Source organism: Schistocerca nitens, chromosome 9 (genome assembly GCF_023898315.1).
Source record: "Schistocerca nitens isolate TAMUIC-IGC-003100 chromosome 9, iqSchNite1.1, whole genome shotgun sequence".
NCBI classification, from domain to species: Eukaryota; Metazoa; Arthropoda; class Insecta; order Orthoptera; family Acrididae; genus Schistocerca; species Schistocerca nitens.
The window spans coordinates 208,504,751-208,528,429 of record NC_064622.1 but is presented as its reverse complement, the minus strand read 5'-3'; the positions used below and the strand labels follow the sequence as shown (position 1 = coordinate 208,528,429).

General features: G+C 41.8%; 1 protein-coding gene across 1 annotated transcript in view; it reads right to left on the bottom strand.

Moving 5' to 3' along the window:
* LOC126204100 (uncharacterized) overlaps nucleotides 1-23,679 on the bottom strand; it is a 90,218-nt gene that overhangs the window by 64,360 nt on the left and 2,179 nt on the right. Inside the window, exon 2 of the mRNA XM_049938517.1 lies at nucleotides 19,962-20,519. Coding sequence (XP_049794474.1) covers nucleotides 19,962-20,519 — 558 coding nt within the window. The remainder of the gene's footprint in view (nucleotides 1-19,961; nucleotides 20,520-23,679) is intronic.

Sequence of the window (23,679 nt, the reverse complement as noted above, 5' to 3'; positions counted from 1 at the left end):
AATAATTCCACATATCTTTTAATTCGGATATATTAGAAGGTCTTAAGGAACAACTACAGAAAATTTCATCTTTCTACTATAAATAGGCCCTGAGAAAATGTACCTTATACACAAAAAAACTAAAGTTACGGGAAATTAGCTTCAAAGTTTTTACTTCAGTACAAGCCTGCTCCATAGCTTGTATCATCAGAATCGTCCAACAGCTTCCTCTTGATGGCTCTGCTATGCTGTCAAGCCATCTTTGAATATACTTTTATGGCATTATCTGAAGACCTGAGCCGTTCCTTGTCCAAACAAAGCATAGCTGCGGCAGTTCGTAGTCCTACACAGAGCCCCAACTTCTGCAGAACTTTGCACTTTATTATATTGCCCTGATTGAATGATGAAACAGCATCATAAACGCCAAAGTGAAGTGTGTTTATACCCACAAACACAGTTTTAGGTAGTCTATTCCATATCACATGGTTCACACACTCATTTGGATTTTGAGTCCGGCCATGAAGACATTTCTTTAGTAGACTAAAATCTGCGAGGTCTCGGAATATTGGTTTTATTTCATCCATTATGGCAGGTGGCAGGTAATGGGGGTGATTGTATTGTTTCTTAGTTACCTTGCCTCTGTTGTACTTGCACCAACTATCGTCTCCTTTTGGACATAGCCAATGTGGGGATTCTCATTGTTTGAAGCTGTATGAAAAAACAGAGCCCAGACTGCTCTTCTCATTAATTCTGCATCTGCTGTATTCTGTCTTATTGCTAGACCATAGCACTTCTGAATATGATCTATTGTAGCATCTGTCAGTCTATTTTTTCCCATCTAAAGTTTTTCCATCGCTCAATTTCTTGCCTTTCATGCTAGCCTTGAGCCGTCGAAGTCTTGATCCCATCCTTTTCTGAACATGGCCAACACACTCCAGTTTGGAAATTTTCACATCGTTACCATAGGGTGTCAGTTCCTCAATTTCTTTGAAAGCCTTTGAGTCACCATCTCCAAGATAATTTATGTATCTAACGTTGTACCATTTTACTGAGCGTTGATAAATACTTCTTACACCAGCAACTTCCGTACCACCACTTGACCCACTGTAATTTGCCATGCACTCCTCTTCATGTTTATTTTTCATTTTCTCCTTGCATCTGCAATGCTTAGAAAGTATTGCCACATCAACTACCTTACCAGTGTCCACACTTTTAGCTGTTACTATACCATTCAGAGATGTGTGGCCTCTCTTCTGCCAGCTTCCATCAAAAGCTATGGACAAGTCTCTGCTATTATTATTTTCAACAATTGCTTCCTCAACAGCATCTCTCATGTTTACCTGTGCTACATCTTCTACAGCAAAGCCTATTGCAATTATGTGTTTGTTAAATTTTGAAAGTGGAGGAGGGAGGTTCATCACACCACACAACATGGCACCTGCAGCCCTGCCCTTTCCTATACACCGTAATCCATAAACCAGTCTAATGTTTATATCGTATAGTTTACCTGTATCTGCAGTAACATGTGAGGAATTGAAGAAAGTAACACTGTGTTTGCAATAACTGCACATCAACTCTAATTCACAAGCAAGTCCTACATGTAAGTTTGTTTTCAATGAAACACCACATTTTCCACATTGTTTGCAGCACACATTGTTCTCCAAAACGTCTGATAATAAAGAGACGTTAATTACTTCATATTTTGTAGTCCTAGCATTTATTTTCATGTATTCTTCTTCAATTCCAGCTAGTTTTCTTCTTGAAGCACTTTCCGGTGTAGTGGCAGCAGCATCACTCAATGTATCACTACCAGTGTTGAGGTTAATCGCTACTGGGACATCAGATACCGATGAAGATGAATCAGACGAATTTTTAGTATACTTTACTTTCTTGCGCCAATGTACACGCTTTCTAAATACCTTCAGACTAGGTTTTGGCATGTTGAAAGAAAGAAAACTCAATGACTTCTCCACATACGACTTTCACAACAATGACATGGATGTACTCACAAAGGAAACAATACAAATGGTGCAGAATCCATTGTCAACTGTCTAGCACTTTAGCCAACAGAAAAGCTAACTCTCTTGTGCTCAGTTATATCTCTGGCAAGGCTGTCTATATCAGGTATATTTCGCGTCTCATATACAAGGTGCGGAACATCGTGTGTCGAAATTATTTTAAAAAATTATTTAAAATAGTTCTATTCACGTCATACAAATATTTTATACATGGTATTAAACGGGAGAGTCAAAATTTTTCGAAAATGCATTTACCCAAAAATCGATTTTTTCATCGAAAAACTCATTCCGTATACCCTTAATCATAGTAGCACTAAATGAAGGAAACGCATGCAGCAAACAGAGGGGCAACGTTGGTGAACACAATAAATACAAATGCCAGTAAATTTTTGGAGCAATTACTCGACCATCCATCTCCCTAGACTACTCAATAATGGAATTTATACAGACATAAACAATCCACACCACTCAACAGTATGACAATTTAATGCCAAAATGGCCAATACTAAATTTAATGATCTGCCCACGTTCGCCACAAGCCGCGAAACGTGCTCATAAAGTTTAGAGACAGCCTAGTACAGAAACAAACAAGTGCATACACGCCCCACAGTATATCAGGACAGCCTCAGGAACATTACTCACAATGTAAAACGATAACCAGAACGTCCGGAACCATAACACATGTTCATCAAATTCAAAATTGCTGTCCATAGCTGGAAACGGGCCCTCACCATAAACCCCATAGTCCAGAGGAGCGAAAGATTAGCAAATCAAGGTTGCTGCCTCCATGTGCTTCAGTGGCTGAAGACATCCAACTGACGTCTCGGTGCCAACAACACTCCAGTATGCCAGGCTATCGACACCACACCATATTCAGCCCACAGGGTTGTCATCACGTCTGCAGCGCAGCAGGCCCCGAACTACACGAGCTTCCACCGACCATGCAAGAGTTAACGAGTATGCCACGCTCTTCCATACAGTGCCGCTCGGCGCCAATTCCCTGCCACCTGAGGGGAAGACCTCCTTCGGTTAACCAGCAACTGGTCAGAGACAACTGCTGTGAAAGGTTGCTGTCGATAAAAGCGAGCAGCAGCGATATGGAACACGCATGTCTCAAGAAAAGGTTCAAATGGCTCTGAGCACTATGGGACTTAACTTCTGAGTCATCAGTCCCCTAGAACTTAGAACTACTTAAACCTAACTAACCTAAGGACATCACACACATCCATGCCCGAGGCAGGATTCGAACCTGCGACCGTAGCGGTCGAACGGTTCCAGACTGTAGCGCCTAGAACAGCTCGGTCACTCCGGCAGGCTCACGCACGTCTCAAATATCAGTACAAATTATAGGCTTATAAAACTGCTACTGGCAAAAAGAGCAAAAAGTTGTGAATATATAGAAGAAAGAAGAGCATCATTCCCTACATCTCTGACTACTGCAAAAACTCACAAATGAAGACACACGGAAAAGAAGCGGAACTACTGAAGAACGGAGTACACCCCGTCAGCTTCGGTAAGTCCTTTTAATCAGGAAATGAGTTTATGGCACATTCTGATGGCTAGTTGTCGGTGCTACAAGACAGTTGGAATGACCCTGACATAAAGTGGCAAGTCACCGAGGTACAAAAGATTTCACATTTAGTCGTAACAGAACGAATGCTCTAAGTCGGTCTTTTTACGGAAAGAGTGGGGTAAGTCCAAGGTTTCGTTCCACTGTTCAAGTTACACCGCTGTTACGGACTGAAGCGCCTTGAACCGCTCGGTCACACCGGCCGGCCGATTATTAAAAGATGGCTTCTCATTGTCTTGCAATGATCCTCACATTTTCAAATTCTTGAGAGGACCACACTACTATCATACTTCAACCTAAACACTTATACTATAAGGAAACAAGATAGAGTAAAGTGTACTAAAAATTCGTCTGATTCATCTTCATCGGTATCTGATGTCCCAGTAGCGATTAACCTCAACACTGGTAGTGATACATTGAGTGATGCTGCTGCCACTACTCCGGAAAGTGCTTCAAGAAGAAAACTAGCTGGAATTGAAGAAGAATACAAGAAAATAAATGCTAGGACTACAAAATATGAGGTAATTAACGTCTCTTTATTATCAGACGTTTTGGAGAACAATGTGTGCTGCAATTACGAACAACACACACGCTCATGCCCGAGGGAGGACTCGAACCTCCGGCGGGAGGGGCCGCGCAATCCGTGACATGGTGTCTCAAAGCGAGTGGCCACTCCGAGCAGGTTCGAAACCTGCCTCGGGCATGGATGTGTGTGATGTCCTTAGGTCAGTTAGCTTTTAGTAGTTCTAAGTTCTAGGGGACTGATGACCTTAGATGTTAAGTCCCATAGTGCTCAGAGCCATCTGAACCTTCTTTTACTAATCAGCTAAAAACGGATAACTTATGGCAGCATGACTAATGTTTGTAGGGACCTTAGAGCAGTGTCTCCAGAGTTAGGCAGTGACTGCAAATGCGGATTGTTTGAGTGTTTCAAACTAATGAAACCCCACGAAAACAAACCGCTTATCAAGAATTTTAATTTGTTATGTAACTGAAATAATCACTCTTCCTACTTAACTAGCTTCATTTCTGTGACATTAACTGTAAGGTATCACGGTTCCAATGCCAGAGACTGCTTTTTCAAATGTTCAAATGTATGTGAATTCCTAAGTGACCAAACTGCTGAGATCATCGGTCCCTAGACTTACATTCCGGCCGCGGTGGTCCCCTAGAACTTAGAACTACTTAAACCTAACTAACCTAAGGATATCACACACATCCATGCCCGAGGCAGGATTCGAACCTGCAACCGCAGCAGTCGCGCGGTTCCGGACTGAGCGCCTAGAACGACGAATGTTGGAATACCTCCCAACGACAAAAGAGGGATACATGCTAACCGCCCTTGGAAACTATCCAAAGAAAAATAGTCAGCCATTATAAACCACATTGGTGCATTTAAGGGAAGAGAGACTTACTATGACAAGGGAATGACAGATATAACGTACCTTCAAGAAGGCCTATCAATAAGAAATATGTCCCTTGATTTATGAAAGAAAAATATCCAGAAATTCTTGTTCTATATGGGACATTCCGGAAAACATTTAACAGCAACTTCAACTTCTAATTGGGCTACCTGCATACTAATACCTGCCTAACATATGATAAAGTTCAAACAGAATTAAAAGGTTTGAATGCTATGCCTTTGCTAAATACGTGTGAAAAAGAGAAATTGCAAATTAGAAACCAAATTAAAATACTTAACACTGAAGAACAGGTACGTAAGCTAATGGCTGTTACATTTTATTCAAGGTAGCGAAAAGCAACGCAAGAAAGTTAAAAAATCCTGGAAAATGAAGCAGTATGCATGGATTATTAAAAAAACTACCCTTGCCAAGTATCAGTTTTACTGATGTTTATTACAAGCGTCAAATATGGTTTGATAGTTCCAATATCCATCAGATGTCCAAAAGTGATGCAATATTTTATACTTACACTGAAGAGGTAGGGAGTAAATGAACGAATGAATTTATTAGTTTTTTGCAGAATTATGTGAGTGATATCCTTGATCGAAAATTAAAGATTCTTGTAATGTTCTGTGATTCGTGCCGAGGGCAGAATAAGAATTATTCAGCTTTTTACATCTTCACTATATCGTTAACACCACTAAGATATTAGGTAGTACCAAAATAGTATTTCCAATAAGAAGACACTCTCACGTGGAAAACGATAAAAACTTTAGTTTGATGAAACAGAAAATTTCTGCAGAGTTACCAAAAGACAGGATTAAGGCTTTTGGAACCACAAGAGTGAATCCAAGATCTTACAAAGTCATTCCTGTTCAACAAGAAATTATACGAGATTGGAGGATTTTTCTAAAAGCGTCTTACACACTCAAGTGTTCTTTGAAGATACGACCGCTGATAAAAACTCTGGCTGTGAAAGAAGAAAAGTCGTTCAAATACAGGATTGCTTATAATGGGGCCTGGACACCAATATATTTGGAATATTCTGGTAGTATGCACTCACACGTCAAGCCTGAGTATCAACTGCATGAAGCTGACGAATTCTTATGGTCTCATTGAGGATATAATGATACGTGCTTTGTAATATGAAACTTTTTAAGACAAATCGTGACTGTTCTACAGATAACTAATTCTAGGGGTATGCTTTCAGAGCTCCTGAGCTCCTGCCTATATCTTTCAAAAAATATGCAGATCTTCAAGAACTTAAACAATTTTGTGGCCAAGACACAATAAATGTCCATTTTTGTGGTCAAGAAGCAAGAAATCTCTATTCTAATATACTACAGATTGAACCAAAATTCAACACCAAGAAAACGAAACTTCTAAAACTAAACAACACAAAGAAGAGATGAAATCCTACCAAAAATTGATGGGCTTCCCCGTTCTTATCGTGACTAACATGAACTTTCTTTGCCTGCGTTGTCTTTTTTATCATATAATTACAACTAAGTTTTTTCCTAAGGTACTTTCTCTACAGTTATTAAATTTGGCATCGTAGATATATTGTTTCCACTCGACTGGAGTGTTTGAAGTACTTTTTGTAGCCTTGAAAGTTTAAATTTCCTCTCATGAATAATGTACTAGATGTGACTTATCCCATTTTGCCGTGGGCTTTTTAAATGTATTACATAAAATTTACTCATCCTGATAATTTTATGATGTTTAAGAATACTTGATATCTTAGGAATCATAGTGGATGCGTGATCTGCAGGTTGTTTTTAGTCAACCGGTATCAGTTAACAACTAGCGACTGTGGAATTCTATTGCGACCACAGGTATTAAAATTTGTAACACATAAAAATAATTATCATTGGTGTTGAAAAGGAGTTGATGCAGTTGAAAACTAATAACGTGCCAGGTCCTGACAATTCCTACTCTATTGTACAGAGACTATTTTGCAGTACTAGACTCATTTCTTAGGTCGCATTTATAGTGAACTAGCGATCTGCCCTATCTTTCCGAGGTTCGTAAAACTATAATAAGAACTTATGTACACAAACCTCCTCATGAATCAGACTATGTGTTAGTAAAAAACATATCAAAATCCGAACAATAAGTCCCGGGTTAGCCTACACTTACAGACAGAAAAAGAACTTGGGGGACTATAATTTATAAATGTAGATAGAGGATATGCATAGATTCTGACCAAATCTCATAGCCCTCTGGAGTTGTAATGATTGTTAACTTTACTGTATATCCTCCAGATACCGCCTCCTCTATAGTTTGCCGACTTCCAACTACCATCATTAGCATGTCACTCCAAACGTCAAATAAATATGGAGTTGACAACAATACATATACACTCAAGATTGCTGTAATTATAAATTACATACACTAATTTTATTAATCAATAAATCCATCTATTATTGAAAACCATATCAAATTCTCTACAGTTTCTTAGATTAGTCTTAGAAACGCAGCGAGGGACTTCATTCAGTTAATAATACGTAGGGATATCTCTTACAGCTAAGACACCTAAGCTACGAGAATAAAAACATACAGAGGCTTTACACATGGAAAAAAGACGGAAATGTTAAATTATAGCTCAACAGCTTCACCGTTTGTTTGCTGCGGGATCCTGGGAGCATTTGCTAATATCGAAATCGATAAGTTTACTAAAGAGAGAAAAACCTTTTGTACATAAATCAGCGTGTATGTGAAAAGCGCCGCTCGTGCGAAACAGGGCTTGCACTTTTCGACCATGATACCGTGCTAACCATGGCTGTAGACTAATGTGATGTTTCAATGTTGTTAGATTTTCGAAAAACATTCGACGCTGTGCCGCGCCATAGACGAAGTATACGAACAGTTTCTCAGATATGTGACTGGTCGAAGACGTTTTGAGTGATAGAATCCAGTTTGCACTTCTAGACGGCGAGTGTGTGTCATAGAGAATGATAACTGTAGGAGTGCCTCAGGAAAGAGTAAAGAGTATTAGGTCCGCTTCCCCACTCTCCTCGCACATAAACAGTCTATCGGATAGGGTGGGCAAAAATTTGAGACTGTTTGCTGGTGAAGCGGCTGTGTACGGAAAGATATAGCTCATTAAGCGGTGAATAGGAAAAAAATTTCTTTCGACCACTGAAAGGCCGCTTGTCTTAAATTTAGCTAAAAAAATATTCCTGGAAGTAGTCTATGTATGAAAGAGATTTCATCCTCAATGGGAACATGTTCTAGCATACTAAGATCAGCACTAAGATAAACTCCCTCTGCCTCCTCTGCTCTCCCCCAAGTACCAAGCGGGGTCATCCATTCATAGTGGAAGTTCTGGAACAAATGAGTTATTGCACTCGTACGTCGAGGTCACAGGATCTCATCCCCTCTCCTGTGGGACAATAGTAATCTACTTTCCCCTCCCCTCGTCTTTTTTGATTTAGTACTCCAATTGTGTGAGTTTTGCCATTCGTTTGTGTTCTTCAGTCCGTAGTGAAAGGAGTATGTTTGTTTCGGGAGATAGTTCTAATAAACAATAACAACAAATTAATTTCAGGTTTATTATTAACAGTAACTTACAATAACTTTTCGCAGCCACTGTCCTCCTCCGCGTCGATCTAGGTCTATCCATAACGGCTATGCTACTTAGAAAATGGCGGTTAATATTACTGAGATAAGCCTCTCCGGCCCGCAAGAATAGAGTAATAAAATGACGCCACGACGACGCCAGTTGCTATGTATTGCAATTTCCCCTAATACTCCCGCCTCCATTCTAACAATAACAACACATCGCTACAGGCGGGAAGACGTGGATATCGTACACCAACGCGGAATCAAAACAACAGTCAACGCAATGGCGGCATTCGACTTCACACAAACTAAAAACGTTTTAGCATTCTCCGTTCTCGAATCAAAAATGATGGCTACCTTTTTGGAATGAAAAGGGCGTAATTTTGATTGATTTCATGGGCCGTAGGTCAACAATTACAGCTCATGTATGCTGTAAAACGCTGACCAAACTGAGACGTGCGATCCAAAATCGACGTCGTGGGAAACTGTCGTCTGGCATAATCCTGCTTCACGACAACACCGGTGCCAAAACCAAGGAGAAGATTCAAGATTTTGTTTGGGAACTTTTTGATCGCCCTCCGTATAGTTACGATCTTGCTCCAAGTGACTACTTCCTCATCTTGCATTTGAAAAAGTGGCTGAGTGGACAACGATTTCAAAACGACGGGGAGCTCAAGACAGGCGTTACCAAGTGGTTCAATTACCGGCGCCAGGCTTGAATGAAGAGGGTTTAAAGAAGCTGGAGAGGCGTTACAGAAAGTATGTAAATGTGAACGCCAATTATATGGAAAAGTAAAGTAGGTATGTATTAAAATATTACTATCAATAACAACCTTTTTCCATGGCCGTATTTTTTTATGACCAAAAGGGCCATAGTTTGGAATATACCTCGAAAACCATTATTCATGAGAGACAACATTATAATTGTACTGCCTCCAACTTTTGTTTCCTATAAGGTCCATATTTACAAAATAGGGAACGATAGGGTTGGTACAGAGGCATATAGGCCATCGAGTTTCCCTCGCTTCATTTGCAAGTATAGGCGGAAGTGGAAGGCTAGCAGTGGCACAAAGCATCCTAGATCATTCACCATTAACTGTATAGTTGATTGCGGAGCACTCGTGCAGATCGCCTACGCGGACCAAAGGCTTACTGTACCCTCGGGTTTTAGACGTTTCGCTGCTGCGGAAACAGTAACGTCCAAGCGGCTCACCACTGGGATTATGCCAGCCACATAAGGCGACCACCGCTGCTACTATTCTACAAAATGTGAAGAGAGATGGCGGAACCACCCCGATAGACGTTCCAAAAAGCTTTACCTCTTCCAGATTACATTTCCGCAAACATATAAATAAAATTTCGTAGGTCTAGGATCAGGTCCATAGAGAATCCTGCGGCACGACCTCGAGCGCCACATGAGTAATTTGTGAGCATGCTGCTCGCAATTGCATACATACCTTAATGATAGTTGAAATTAGGCCAACAACTCTCTCGTCTCGTGATTGCAACAGCTTCTGCATACGGATTGTCCGTATCGTTTCTAGTTTCACTATATTGAGCTCTGAGTTGTAATATTTTCCCTCATACTACAAGTAACGTCTAAGACAGGCATAATTGAAACACGATTATGAAATAACACACATGCTTTGATCTGCTTGCTCTCCAGATTTCGGTATTGACGAATCATTAACATTAAATTTAAAAAATAATAAAATTCATGTTATGCTTTCCATCAACCTGAAAATGGAATAATTTCCTTGCAGGGAATTGCGTAACATTTCATTACCATTTTCATCAGTCCCTAAGAAAATTCAGGTAGGACCTAGAGCTAAAAGTGACCCTGCACCAGTTACACCAATTGTCTTTGGTGTTTCTCTATAACTGTCGGTTATACCTGATGATCTCCTGATGCCTCTCAATACAGAGACACAGCTCCCTGTAGGCGCTGTCGTACCCTTTCGTTGCCTGAACAGCACAGCCTCGTCCGTCTTTCTGCTCGGTGGTGCATAAGGCCGCATCCAGTCGGAGGCTTCTGAGTCGTAAGATTAGTAGGTCGAGCTGCGCTCCCAAGAACTCCATGATGCCCATGAAGAGGCAGTCGAAGCCTAGTGTGACGTTAGCGATGGTGAAACTCGACATGCACTGCAGTACGTATGATAACTCGTACACTGGCACCTAAAAAAGAAACATTGACAAGAAGTTCAGGGATTCACCTTTCTTGTCTTACTTAACCAACTGCAAAGAGTACATCATATTTGTTAACGAACACTTGTATCATGAGGAAAAGCAGATCACCTGTTTTTGGGTAATATTAGACATTGATAATGGGGTCTTTTTTTATCGAAATTACAGCCATCGATCTGTCACAGATCATACCCCTGAGGGCTCTCATCCTCATCGTACAAGTCCCAATATTAGTTCCCAGGATCACGTTATAAGTTCTGCTTCGCTTTCTACTTTCCTCTTGTCTTTATCTTGTATTATAATTATCATCTAATAAGCCTGATCATTACTATTACTTACATGGATACCAACTCTCATTCGTCGCCGTTAATGGCTGCGAAAACATATTTATCTCTGTAACCTAAAGTTGAAGGTATCTGGACCGATAACATTTTCCGTTGATTCTGCAGTAATGTATCGTAATGGTGACAGTAATTATTTGAAATTAACACATAGCTAAGATTCTTTCACAGCATCGACGACGTAATAAAACAGTGTCATCATTGGTCTCAAAACCCTTTTCTTAACCAAGGCTTTCCAGATTCTATGATGTGACACTATAATCGTGTTTCTTTAATTTTGGTCGGTGTACGAGTGTACATAATTTGCTAGAGATTGTTTCATCGTATACTTATGCAGATTGTCTTGTTTACTACACCATAGGATCTCTAATGAAAAGTAAACCATACGGAATATCTGAAACACATCTTCTATGTCGGAAGTACCATGAGCATGTAGCAACATCTTGGAAATCATTATTTTTTCTGCACATCAAGATATGACAGCTCTTCTTTATCAAATACAGACATCTTGCATCCCCATTTCGTATTCAGATTTTTTTCCATATTTTATATATCTTTCTACACTTTCCATATTACTCCGTAATCTATGTATAAATGTACAACAATATTTGTGCTCTTACTGCTTACTCTACCATGTTTCTTTAGCATCCAGTAGTGATTTGGGTTCCCCACCAAACCTGAGAGAATCTACAAGGCGTCTGCAAGGTCAAATGTTACTCTTTGTCTTCTAAATGCAAACCCAGATAAAAAAAATTCTGTCTACACACAATTCTAACTGCCAATGCCAAACATTGTATACTCTAAAACATTAATGTACAACAGTGGAGGTGGAGTGCTGTTTTAAATGCAGCTTGATGTTTACTGATTCTTATAAAAAATCTATCTCCTAAGAACGTGAAAGGGAATAAGAGCGTCTAAAAAATGAGACTGACAGGAAGAAATGGCTAAGCAGTAATGGCTAGAGGACAAATGTAAGGATTTAGAAGCATATTTCACAATGGAAAGATGGATACCGCGTACAGTAAAATTAAAAGAGACCTTTGGAGAAAAGACAAGAAGCTATATGAATATTAAGAGCTCAGATGGAGAGCCAGTCCTAAGCAAAGAAGGGAAAGCTAAAAGATGGAAGGAGTAAATACAAAGGAGATCAACTTGAAGGCAGTATTACATACACGGAAGAGGAAGTAAAGGAAGATGAAATGGGAGGTACAATACTGCGGGCCGGCCGGAGTGGCCGAGCGGTTCTAGGCGCTACAGTCTGGAACCGCGCGACCGCTACGGTCGCATGTTCAAATCCTGCCTCGGGCATGGATGTGTGTGATGTCCTTAGGTTAGTTAGGTTTAAGTAGTTCTAAGTTCTAGGGCATTGATGACCTCAGAAGTCCCATAGTGCTCAGAACCATTTGATTTGAACAATACTGCGAGAAGAATTTGACGCAGCACTCAAAGACCTAGCTCGAAACAAGGCCCCAGGATAAGTTGACATTCTGTCAGAACACTAAGAGCCATGGGAGAGCCAGCCACGACACAAATCTTCCATCTGGGCAACAAGATGTATCAGACAGACGAAGAATCCTCAGAGTTTAGGAAGAATGTAATAATTCCAACTCCAAATAAAGAGTTGCAAACAGGTGCAAAAATTACCGAATTATCAGTTTAATAATTCATGGCTGAAAATACTAACACGAATTATTTACAGAAGAAAGGAAAAACTGGTAGAACCCGACTTCGGGAAGATCAGCTTGGATTTCGCAGAAATGTTAGAACACACAAGGCAGTACTGATCCTAAGACTTACTTTAGAAGACAGGTTAAGGAAAACCTACTTTTATAACACTTGTAGACTTAGGGGAAGACTTCGATAATGTTGACTGGAATACTCTCTTTGAAATTCTGAAGATATCAGGGGTAAAACATGGGGGACGAAAGGTATTTACAACTTGTACAGAAATAAGACGGCAGTTACAAGAGTCGAGGGGCATCAAACGCAAGCAGTGGTTGGGAAGGGAACGAGAAAGGTTTATAGGCTATCGCCGATGTCATTCAGTCTGTACACTGAGTAAGCAGTAAAGGAAACCAAAGAAAAATTTGGAGTAGGTAATGAAGTTCAGGGAGCAGATATAAAAATTTTGAGATTTGCCAATGACACTTATTCTGTCAGAAACAACCAAGGTCTTGGAAGGGCAGTTGAACGGAATCGATAGTGTCTTGAAGGGGGGGGGGTGTGTTAGAGGAACATTAAGGGAGGGGGGGGGTGATAGAGAAACATCAACAAAAGTTGACTGTAGTGGAATTCAGCCAGGCAATGCTGAGAGACTGTCAGTGACAAAAGAACGCTTTGTGAAGAAGAGAAATTTGTTAACACTGAAAATAGACTTAAGTGTTAGAAAGTCCTTTCTGAAAGCATTTCTCAGGAGTGTAGCCATGTATGAAAATGAAACATTGACGATAGCCAGCTTTTGAAAGATGGTGCTACAGAAGAATCCTGAAGATTATATGGGTATATCATGTAAGTAATGAGTAGGCACTGAATAGAGTTGGGGAGACAGAAAATTTGAGGCAATTTACTAAAAGAAGCGATTGCTTGACAGGACACATTCTGAGACATCAAGAATAACCAGTTTAGTATTAGACAGATGTTTGGGGGGGGGGGGGGGGGATAAAAATTGCAGAGTGAGACCAAGAGATCAGTACAGTAAGCAGATTCCGAAGGCTGTAGTTTGCAGTAGTTATTCAGAGATAAAGGGGTTCGCACACGATAGAGTTGCATGGAGAGCTGTAGCAAACTAGTATTCATATTGAAGACTGCAACAACAATAACAACAACAACCACCACCTAATAACAATGAGATCGATTAATACTTTCTCTTACATTGATAAAACACTTACTGTCCAACTACAATTGTCAAAGCCCCATATACAGGATGAGTCACCTAACGTTACCGCTGGATATATTTCGTAAACCACATCAAATACTGACGAACCGATTCCACAGATCGAACGTGAGGAGAGGGGCTAGTGTAATTGTTTAATACAAACCATACAAAAATGCACGGAAGTATGTTTTTTAACACAAACCTATGTTTTTTTTAAAATGGAACCACGTTAGTTTTGTTAGCACATCTGAACATATAAACAAATACGTAATCAGTGCCGTTTGTTGCATTGTAAAATGTTAATTACATCCGGAGATATTGTAACCTAAAGTTGACGCTTGAAACATTGTCCTCACTTCATTGCAGGGGCCCAAACAGCTGCAACATACATCGCGTTTCTACAGAATGATCTGCCAACGTTGCTCGAAAATGTCCCACTGGAAACGCGTCGACGTATGTGGTATCAGCATGATGGTGCACCTGCACATTCTGCAATTAACACTAGGCTGACCCTTGACAGGATGTTCGACGGGCGTTCCATAGGACGTGGAGGACGCATAAATTGGCCAGCCCGTTCTCCTGATCTTACACCTCTGGACTTCTTTCTGTGGGGTACGTTAAAGGGGAATGTGTACCGTGATGTGCCTACAACCCCTGAGGATATGAAACAACGTATTGTGGCAGCCTGCGGCGACATTACACCAGATGTACTGCGGCGTGTACGACATTCATTACGCCAGAGATTGCAATTGTGTGCAGCAAATGATGGCCACTACATTGAACATCTATTGGCCTGACATGATGGGACACACTCCATTCCACTCCGTAATTGAAAATGGAAACCACGTGTGTACGTGTACCTCACCCCTCATGGTAATGTACATGTGCGTCAGTGAAAAAGACCAATAAAAAGGTGTTAGCATGTGGACGTAATGTGCTGTTCCAGTCTCTTCTGTACCTAAGGACCATCGCCGTCCCCTTTGGATCCCTACGTAATTCGGTGCTCTCCGATACACACGATCGAACAGCGGAGGAGTGGTACTCAAGCGTCAACTTTAGGTTACAATACCTCCGGATGTAATTAACATTTTGCAATGCAACAAACGGCACTGATTACGTATTTGTTTATATGTTCAGATGTGCTAACAGAACTAACGGGGTTCCATTTAAAAAAACGTAGGTTTGTTTTAAAAAACATACTTCCGTGCATTTTTGTATGGTTTGTAGTAACCAATTACACTAGCCCCTCTCCTCACGTTCGGTCTGTGGAATCGATTCGTCAGTATTTGATGTGGTTTACGAAATATATCCAGCGGAAATGTTAGGTGACTCACCCTGTATATTTTAAAGATGATAGATGTATGTAACACATGAAAATAATGGTCAGAGTACTGGTCACAAGCTACTTTCAAAGCTTCTATATATGGATCGTTGCAATCCCTGGAGCTGAGACCGCATTGTGTGCAGGAGGTTTGGCATGGAGAGTGAAAGAGTGGTTACAGTTTATGCTGGAGGCGTTAGTGACACAGAGGTATCTGCAACAACATTTATTTCGCAATTCATAGAGTTAGAAAATGTCATGGGGCACTGGACGGCATGCCTCATCAGGAAATCAGGACATAACTGCTGCAGTCAGTGAGCCATAACCATGTGTTGTGCTGGTGGCAGCGTGGGGACAGGAAAGTGTCACCCACCCAGACATTCTGCAGTGCTGTGCAGCTTGTACCTGTGTTATGAACAGATTTTTTCGTATATCCTCTAACGCAGTAAACATAAAGTGAGTTTACTACTTTATTCATCAAAGTTGTTGATGTTTGTAAAGGTTTAAGGCAGTCCTCTACAGAGTCCAACACACTGGTAATTCGTAACCAAACTGCTCTTTTCTTGATACTTACCTTGCTTCAGAAGCCATGGTTTGATGATACACATCCCCATTTCTCATGTCAATGGCAGAGAGCAAGTAGAATGGATATAACTTATAACTGGTCATAGAGAGAGTCTGTAAGCATAAAGCTTCTTCTGTACTATGAAGATCCAAGACGTATGTAACATCTGGAAATGATGTTGTTTTGAGAAAACATGGAAAATGTGTTAAATATGGGAAATAAAAGCAGATACGAAATGTGAAGACAGTGGTCATATGATGATGGACAGAAGAAAAAATGATGGTTTTGAAGGTGTTTCATACACGTACATGATACTTTGCACTTACAAAATAATTATACGATTTCAATATTCTACAGAGTTTAAGATGCCTTAGAGATACTAGGATGGAGCTAGCATTCCTAAATGGTGTGGGTGATTTCTGTTGAGTCACCACACATCGACCGTTATTTAATACATACAGACAGGTAGCATGTAGATAGGATAATTCTTAATATGATTACATTGTGATCTTAACATCTTGTTCTACAGTACTACTAATAAAATCATATTCAGGATTGGTTATGGCTACTAGGATCGAATTAGATAGGTATACTTCAGTCTTTATCTTCCTTTATAGCTCTACGTTGGGGATGATATGTATTTTTCATACTAACGAGTAGTATTTTGGGCTATGTTCTAAATGCGACCAGAATAGCTTACATTTAGAGGTTTGGAGGCAGTCGGATAAAGTACCCTGGCTAAAGCAGAAACTTCGATTCTTAACCACACCATACGAAAAAGAAACGGTAATAAAGTGCCAGATACAAATCCAACCAGGACCTTCAAGCATCCAACCACGTCATTATAGCGAGATGCTACACAGAGTCCTGTGCCAATCCATATACGGGAGGGGTTTTGCAACACAGAAAGTAAGTTGGATGTGAACAGCGCTTAGCGTTGTGCAGTTGCAGGTGAGCCGCCAGCAGTGGTGGATGTGGGGAGAGAGATGGCAGAGTTTTGAGAGCGGATGATCTGGACGTGTGTTCCTCAGAAAAAGAAAATTTGTAAGACTGGATGTCATGAACTGATACATATATTATGACTTTTGAACACTATTAAGGTAAATTCATTGATTGTTCTCTATTAAAATCTTTCATTTGCTAACTATGCCTATCAGTAGTTAGTGCCTTCAGTAGTTAGAATCTTTCATTTAGTTTGCAGTATTGGCGCTCGCTATATTGCAGTAGTTCGAGTAACGAAGATTTTAGTGAGGTAAGCGATTTATGAAAGGTATAGGTTATTGTTAGTCAGGGCCATTCTTTTGTAGGGGTTATTGAAAGTCAGATTGCGTTGCGCTAAAAAAAATATTGTGTGTCAGTTTAGTGTTGATCAGAATAAGTAAAGAGAGAAACGTCTGAGTACGTTCAGTTTTGCTCAGCTGTTTGAAAATCAAATAACTTAGAGGTTTTCCAGAATTGTCATTTATAAATTTTTCTAAGGGGGTGTTTCACATGTTCCCAAACTATGATGGAAATTTTATGAATGACAATGCGCCATGTAACTGGGCCAGATTGGTCGCGATTGGTTTGAAGAATGTTCTGGGCAATTCGTGGGAATAATTTGGCCCCCCAGATCGCCTGACATGAATCCCATCGAACATTTGTGGGGCGTAATCGAGAGGTCAGTACGTGCACAAAATTCTGGACCAGCAACATTTTCACAGTTATTGACGAATATAGAGACAGCATGGCCGAATATTTGTGCAGAAGACTTCCAACGGCTTGTTGATCCATGCCACATCGAGTTGCTGCACTATGCCTGGCTAAAGGAGGTCCTACATGGTATTTGGAGGTAGCCCATGACTTTTGTCACCTCAGTGTATCAACATAAGATCATGATTGTTAATGAGTAGCTTGTGACAATGTAAGATGGCGTGGTCTCCTGACCTTCATTGTTTACATATTCCGCCCTCACAATCAAATTCCGCACATCAAGACGCTTTGTTCGAACACAAACTCGATAAGATAAAGTCAATGTTGTACGAATGCATGTAAACGATATGTAAATAACAAGTAAGCTCACCGTGGTTGAAATACTCGAGGCTGGCGTACACACATACATTCCAGAGACGACGGTCACAGGAGCTTTTAGTTCGAGAGAGTCAGACCGCACACCGGGAGGCCGGTCCCTTCACAGAACGAGTCAACCTCGAACGCCCATGGAGCGGACAGCGTTTGCCCGAGTGAAAGGAAGAACGACCCCGTGTTCAGCTTAAAAGCAAATTCCACTACATTGTGTGGGAGTGCCCAGCCTACGCATTCTTTACAAATATAGCACGCAGTTTCAGAGATTTTCACAGGGAGACAGCAAACGCCAAACGCCGATACTACAGATTTCTGGATTGGTCGCCTAAAACGAAACGTCATTCTCCCATTTTAGAAGATCAAAGCTGATTGGCAGACGATATTTCTGACGCCTTGAGCTGAAGGAGTAATGGAAGAGACTGAAAGATACACCCCTTCACGTCTGGCATGGAGAGTGGCCATTCCGTTGTCGCTCTTGGAGCGAGAACACGTAACGAGAGCGTGCGCGCTCGTACGTGTACTCAAAGAGCGAGGAGCAAGTCTCTCCTCAGTACTTCACTGGGAGAGCACCTCTGTCGAGAGCGAATCGGAGTGCGACTCTATATTGAGTCCTTGCGATTAAGCGTTGTTCACTGTGTTGGCCGACACACTTATTGTGCGGTGTGAATGGACAGAGTTATAGTTAAACGCCTGCGAGCGAATTTTTGAATGGCATCACAGTGGACTGGTTATCTGACCGGTGTACCACGCCAATAGTTAGACTAGCAGCAAATAGGAGTCCCTGACCTCATCAAAGCGTAGGAAGAGTTTGATTGGCGAAGGTCAATCCAGATAGAACGAGAGTTATGTTATTTGTCAGCAGCGAGCGGCACAAACAGCAGTCATCGCAGCTTACGGTAATGTGCGCTACAGCTCTTGCGAGCCCCATATTTCCTCCACAACAGTACACTTCACTGCATTTCACACGCGACAGCCTCAACTGTACCTAGCAACATTCTAATGGATAATTATTCAAGTTGAGCAGGCGCGGCTCTCAGCCATTCTGCCGTCAATACCAATCTTAAGCTTTGTATAGAAATTTCATTAGCGAATCCTGTCCTTAAGAGGTAACTTCACATTCCGAAAAGAACCCAGAAATAACGTGTTCAGTTCATCACTAAAAGTGCCATTGCGATTTCTCAGAATTTTTGCAAAATAAATAATAATTTTCGTTAGTTTCATGTTTTTCTTACACTAACTAGCACTACTCCAGTACCGAAGTATCCCACTAGTTGCGTAAGAAATTTTGTGAATTTTTGTGTCATTTCCTTGCAGCGGATGACTCCAGAAGATATTTATTGTTGAAAGTTTTTCAGGCATTTCTTTTTAGAACGTTAGGAGCGTCTGTCTGACTTCTGTAGGAGTGTGGGGGTGGAAATTGCATCTTGCAGGAGCCACAGGGTAAAGCGTACATCTCAGATTAATCCGTTGCGCAGAATGACAAATAGCACCCAGATGCTCACAACAACATTTTAAATTTTTCAAGTCGGTCAATAATTATATGAAACACTAAAAACCAAATTTTTGTTGTCGTTTGAAACCGTTAGAAGCCGACGGCCTTGCCGCAGTGGTAACAACCATTCCCGTGAGATCATCACAGTTAAGCGCTGTCGGTCTGGGCTAGCACTTGGACGGGTGAGCATCCGGCCTGCCGAGCGCTGTTGGCAAGAGAGCTGTACTCAGCCCTTGTGATTCAAACTGAGGAGCTACTTGATTGAGGAATAGCTGCTCTGGTCTCGCAAACTGACAAAACGGCCTGGAGAGCCGTATGCTGACCACATGCTCCTCCCTATCCGGATCCAGTGACGGATCAGATGACACGGCGGCCGGTAGGTACCGTTGTGCCTTCATGGCCTGTTCGGGCGGAGTTTAGTTTGAAGCCGATAGACTGGCAACTTGCAAAAAGAATCGGGTCATCGTTTTAGCCATTTAGTGCTATAGATGCTGTGTAACAAACCAACCTGCGTGTAATTGGTGCTGCGTAGCTGTCCAAACGGTTTAGCCATTTAGTGTTATAGGTGCTCTGTAACAAACAAACCTGAGTGTAATTGGTGCTGGGTAGCTGTCCAAACGGCAGTTTCCTCTCGCCTGGGTAGGCAATAAGCGGCATGGGGCACCAGACGGCTCCCTGGACGCAGATGAGAGCGACCACGAACAGGGCGAAGGCGCGCACGCGGCGGCTCACGTCACGTGCAGAGGCTTCGGCTGCTCCTCCTGCCAGTTCCTCCTGGGACATCACCAGACGCTCCGTTCGTCGCACCAGGGCGTAGTAGCGTCGGTGGTCGCGCAAGAAGAAGGCCAGCTTGACTACTCCGCAGGCCGTGGTCAGCGTGTTGGGCAGCACCAGTGTGATCTCTTCCATGCCGCCCTGTCCGAAGGCGATGCCCACGGCGGCTTCGGCCATATTGGCGAGACTCGCCAGGAACACGGCTGCGGTGTAGACGTAATACAGGGCGGACTCTGTCAGTGGCCACGCACCATTGAAGAACAGTATTCGAATGTTCACCTTCAATAGAGAACCCGCAGTCTCGCTCCAAGTAAATGTTGCCGTCTCATCACTGATTGGTAGCTCTCTCTGCTGCAGGCCGCTTTTCACCTGAGAAGTAAACGGAATGTCTGTGAATACAATGCTCTAGAAAATTTAAGGACTAGCTAGATAAAGTAACGCAACTTATTAACTACTAGGCGGAAACAAACCAAAATGCGGGAGTAAATTGCCACAGGTCTCCCAGTCCTACATAGAAAATTTTGGCGTCAGGTGGCGTGAGGTCAGCGTCACTATAATACCCAACGGGGCTGGCCCCGCAACACGAAGCAGCTGAACGAACGTAGAAATACAGTATGTGTCAATCAGCGAGCAGTTACGGTGCACTGCGGTAGTGTTCACTACAACGTGCTCCAGAGAGGAGACAATCTTGGAATTACTTCACACGGAGAATAGTCATCGGGAAACTGGAAGAAAGACGAAATGTAACGACAGTAGCCCCGGAGTGTGGTGTGGCTCACGGTACTGTTTCATGTGCATGGGGAGCATTCCAAACAACAGTTGCTGCTGCCCAAATGAGAGGTTGTGGTAGACCGCGGTCAGCTACAGCAGCAGATGACGGCTACGTTGTAAAACAGACAAAAAGGGAGCCGCGTCAAACGGCGGGAGCAATTGTAACAGCATTTAATACAATTGCAAGTCACGCTAACACACTCTCCACAATAACACGGCGACTACATTGGAGTGATCTATTTGCCTGACGATGAATATATTGTGTTCCATTTTCACCAGCATATCCGTGCACCGTTCGCGATGGTTCCAGCTCCACAGGGACCTGACTAACGAGGCATAGAGTCGCGTGCTCTTCTCATATGAGAGCAGATTCAGTCTGAGTGCTGATTCCGGATATACTCACATAAGACGAGAGTTGGCTACAAGTAATGCACACAGGAACATTGTCGAACATGATCATGTTGGTGTGGGGAGGCACTGTTTTCCGTGGGCGTATTGACCTCCAATTCCTTGAACATGGCACACTCATCTGTGAACGTTATTGTGCACTGTACTCCTTCCTCATTTGCGTCTTTTCACGCGTGCATTCGGTCCTGACTTGATTTTTGTGAATGATAGTGCACGACTACATCAAACAGTGCAGGTGGGGGATCTCTTGGAGCGAGAGGATATTTGCCAAATATACTGATATGTCCATTCCCTCGACTTAAATTCCGTCAAGCACGTGTAGGGTAGGTTGCGGAAACGTATTCAAGCAAGTCCACTTCCACCAGAGGTCATCCAGCCGTTGTGAACGGCCCTGGTGGAGGAATGAAACACCCTACCACAACTGTCCATCGGTCTTGTGGCCACCATGGCAGCACGAGGAGGAGCATGAACTGCCGTCCGCCGTGATCATACACCGTATTAAAAACAATGTCCCGACATTGTACGGTCCAGGGGACAATCATGAATCTTGATGACTTCAGTATCACTATTGTCTTCAAATAAAAGTGTCATTTCTGTTCGTCTCACTGAGCATCTCTCTCGGAGTATGTCCCAATATTCATCGAGCTATTTACTTGGCAGTGACACTTCATGCGAAAATTGCTTTCGTCCCTAAGTTTTGCACAACATTGTATTTCAGCAGCTACAGAGTCCACAGATGTAATGCTATACAAATGAGTATTCTGATCATTCCACAGGTAGACAATTGTTAGAATATTATCACTGAGTGAATTCCTGTTAGATTCACACCGAGTATTGTGCGGAGTCGGACTCTCACACGGCTCCTCCCAGATTACCGGAGAAGGTACAGATTACAGCAGTTTATGAGAAAAGTCGAAGAACTGCTAGGTGAATTGGTTGACGCGTATTATCAGTTTGTGTTTTTTGTATTCCATAATTGGCTCTGAGCACTATGGGACTTAACATCTATGGTCATCAGTCCCCTAGAACATAGAACTACTTAAACCTAACTAACCTAAGGACATCACACAACACCCAGTCATCACGAGGCAGAGAAAATCCCTGACCCCGCCGGGAAATTCCATAATTCTGCACCATATGTATAGCATGGATATAATGAGCTTTCTAGATAAAAAAGGAAATTCCTAACAAAAGCTTGACACGAATTCAGGGAACATCTTTCACGATAACGTAGCTGCGTCTTTCGCACATTGACAGTCGACCCTGAGCGTAAACAAATGCAACGTAGTTTGCCTAAATTGTTGAATGGATGAAAATCACTGGAAACAGAGAAGACCAAAAAATACACATGAGTAGCCGTCCGAAACAAACTTTAGTGGTATGAGCACATGAAACAAATTTGAGATGCCAGACTGAGGTTCAGTCGAAGAGTTTTAAAGAAATTTAATTCATCCACGAAACGAAGTGCCTTATAAAAGCCACTTGTCGTACCGATTCTTGAGTATTGTTCATCGATATCATCGTATATACAGGGTGATTATAATTAAAGTTAAACTTTCAAACCGCTGTAAAAATAACACCGCTGGTCAGGATGATGTCAAATTGCAATGGAATATTATTTGAGAAGTGGGAAAACGAATGGCAGAAGAAAAATAAATAGTTACAAAATGTAGCAATATATTGTCGCTGGATGCATCATAATCTAATAGAGGTCGACTATAAATGACAAATGAATCATACAACAATGCGTAAGGTGCAAGTTTGACGTTAAACAAACTGTACTACTCAGTGTGCATGGATGTACAGGTGTGAGACCGTTAGTTACGTAAGTCCATCCACCACGGCAAGGTCATATCACATCGGATGGGAAAAATCGGTTTTTACTGTTATTTACCTAAGTCCATCCACCACGGCAAGGTCATATCACATCGGATGGGAAAAATCGGTTTTTAATTGTCCTGAGGCCATAAACTGCATAAAAAGCATAACTCATATAGGTTTTTTATTCTCCTGAGACCAAAAACCGCGTAAAAAGCGTGAATCACATCGGTTTTTAATTGTCCTGAGGCCAAAAACCGCATGAACAGCATCAATCAAAATCAAATCGGATTATTAATTTCCGTGTCACTGGTGCAAAACATGTTCAATATGCTGTCCACTGTTTTCTGCAACAAATTGAAATCGGGGAACAGCATGATCCACAACTAATCGAAGTGTTTCCGGGGTCACGTTCAGAATGTGTTGCGTAATGTGTGCCTTCAATGCAGCTAAGTTTGTAATCGAAACACTGAACACAACATCTTTCAGATAGCCTCACAGCCAGTGGTCACACGGATTAAGATCAGGTGAT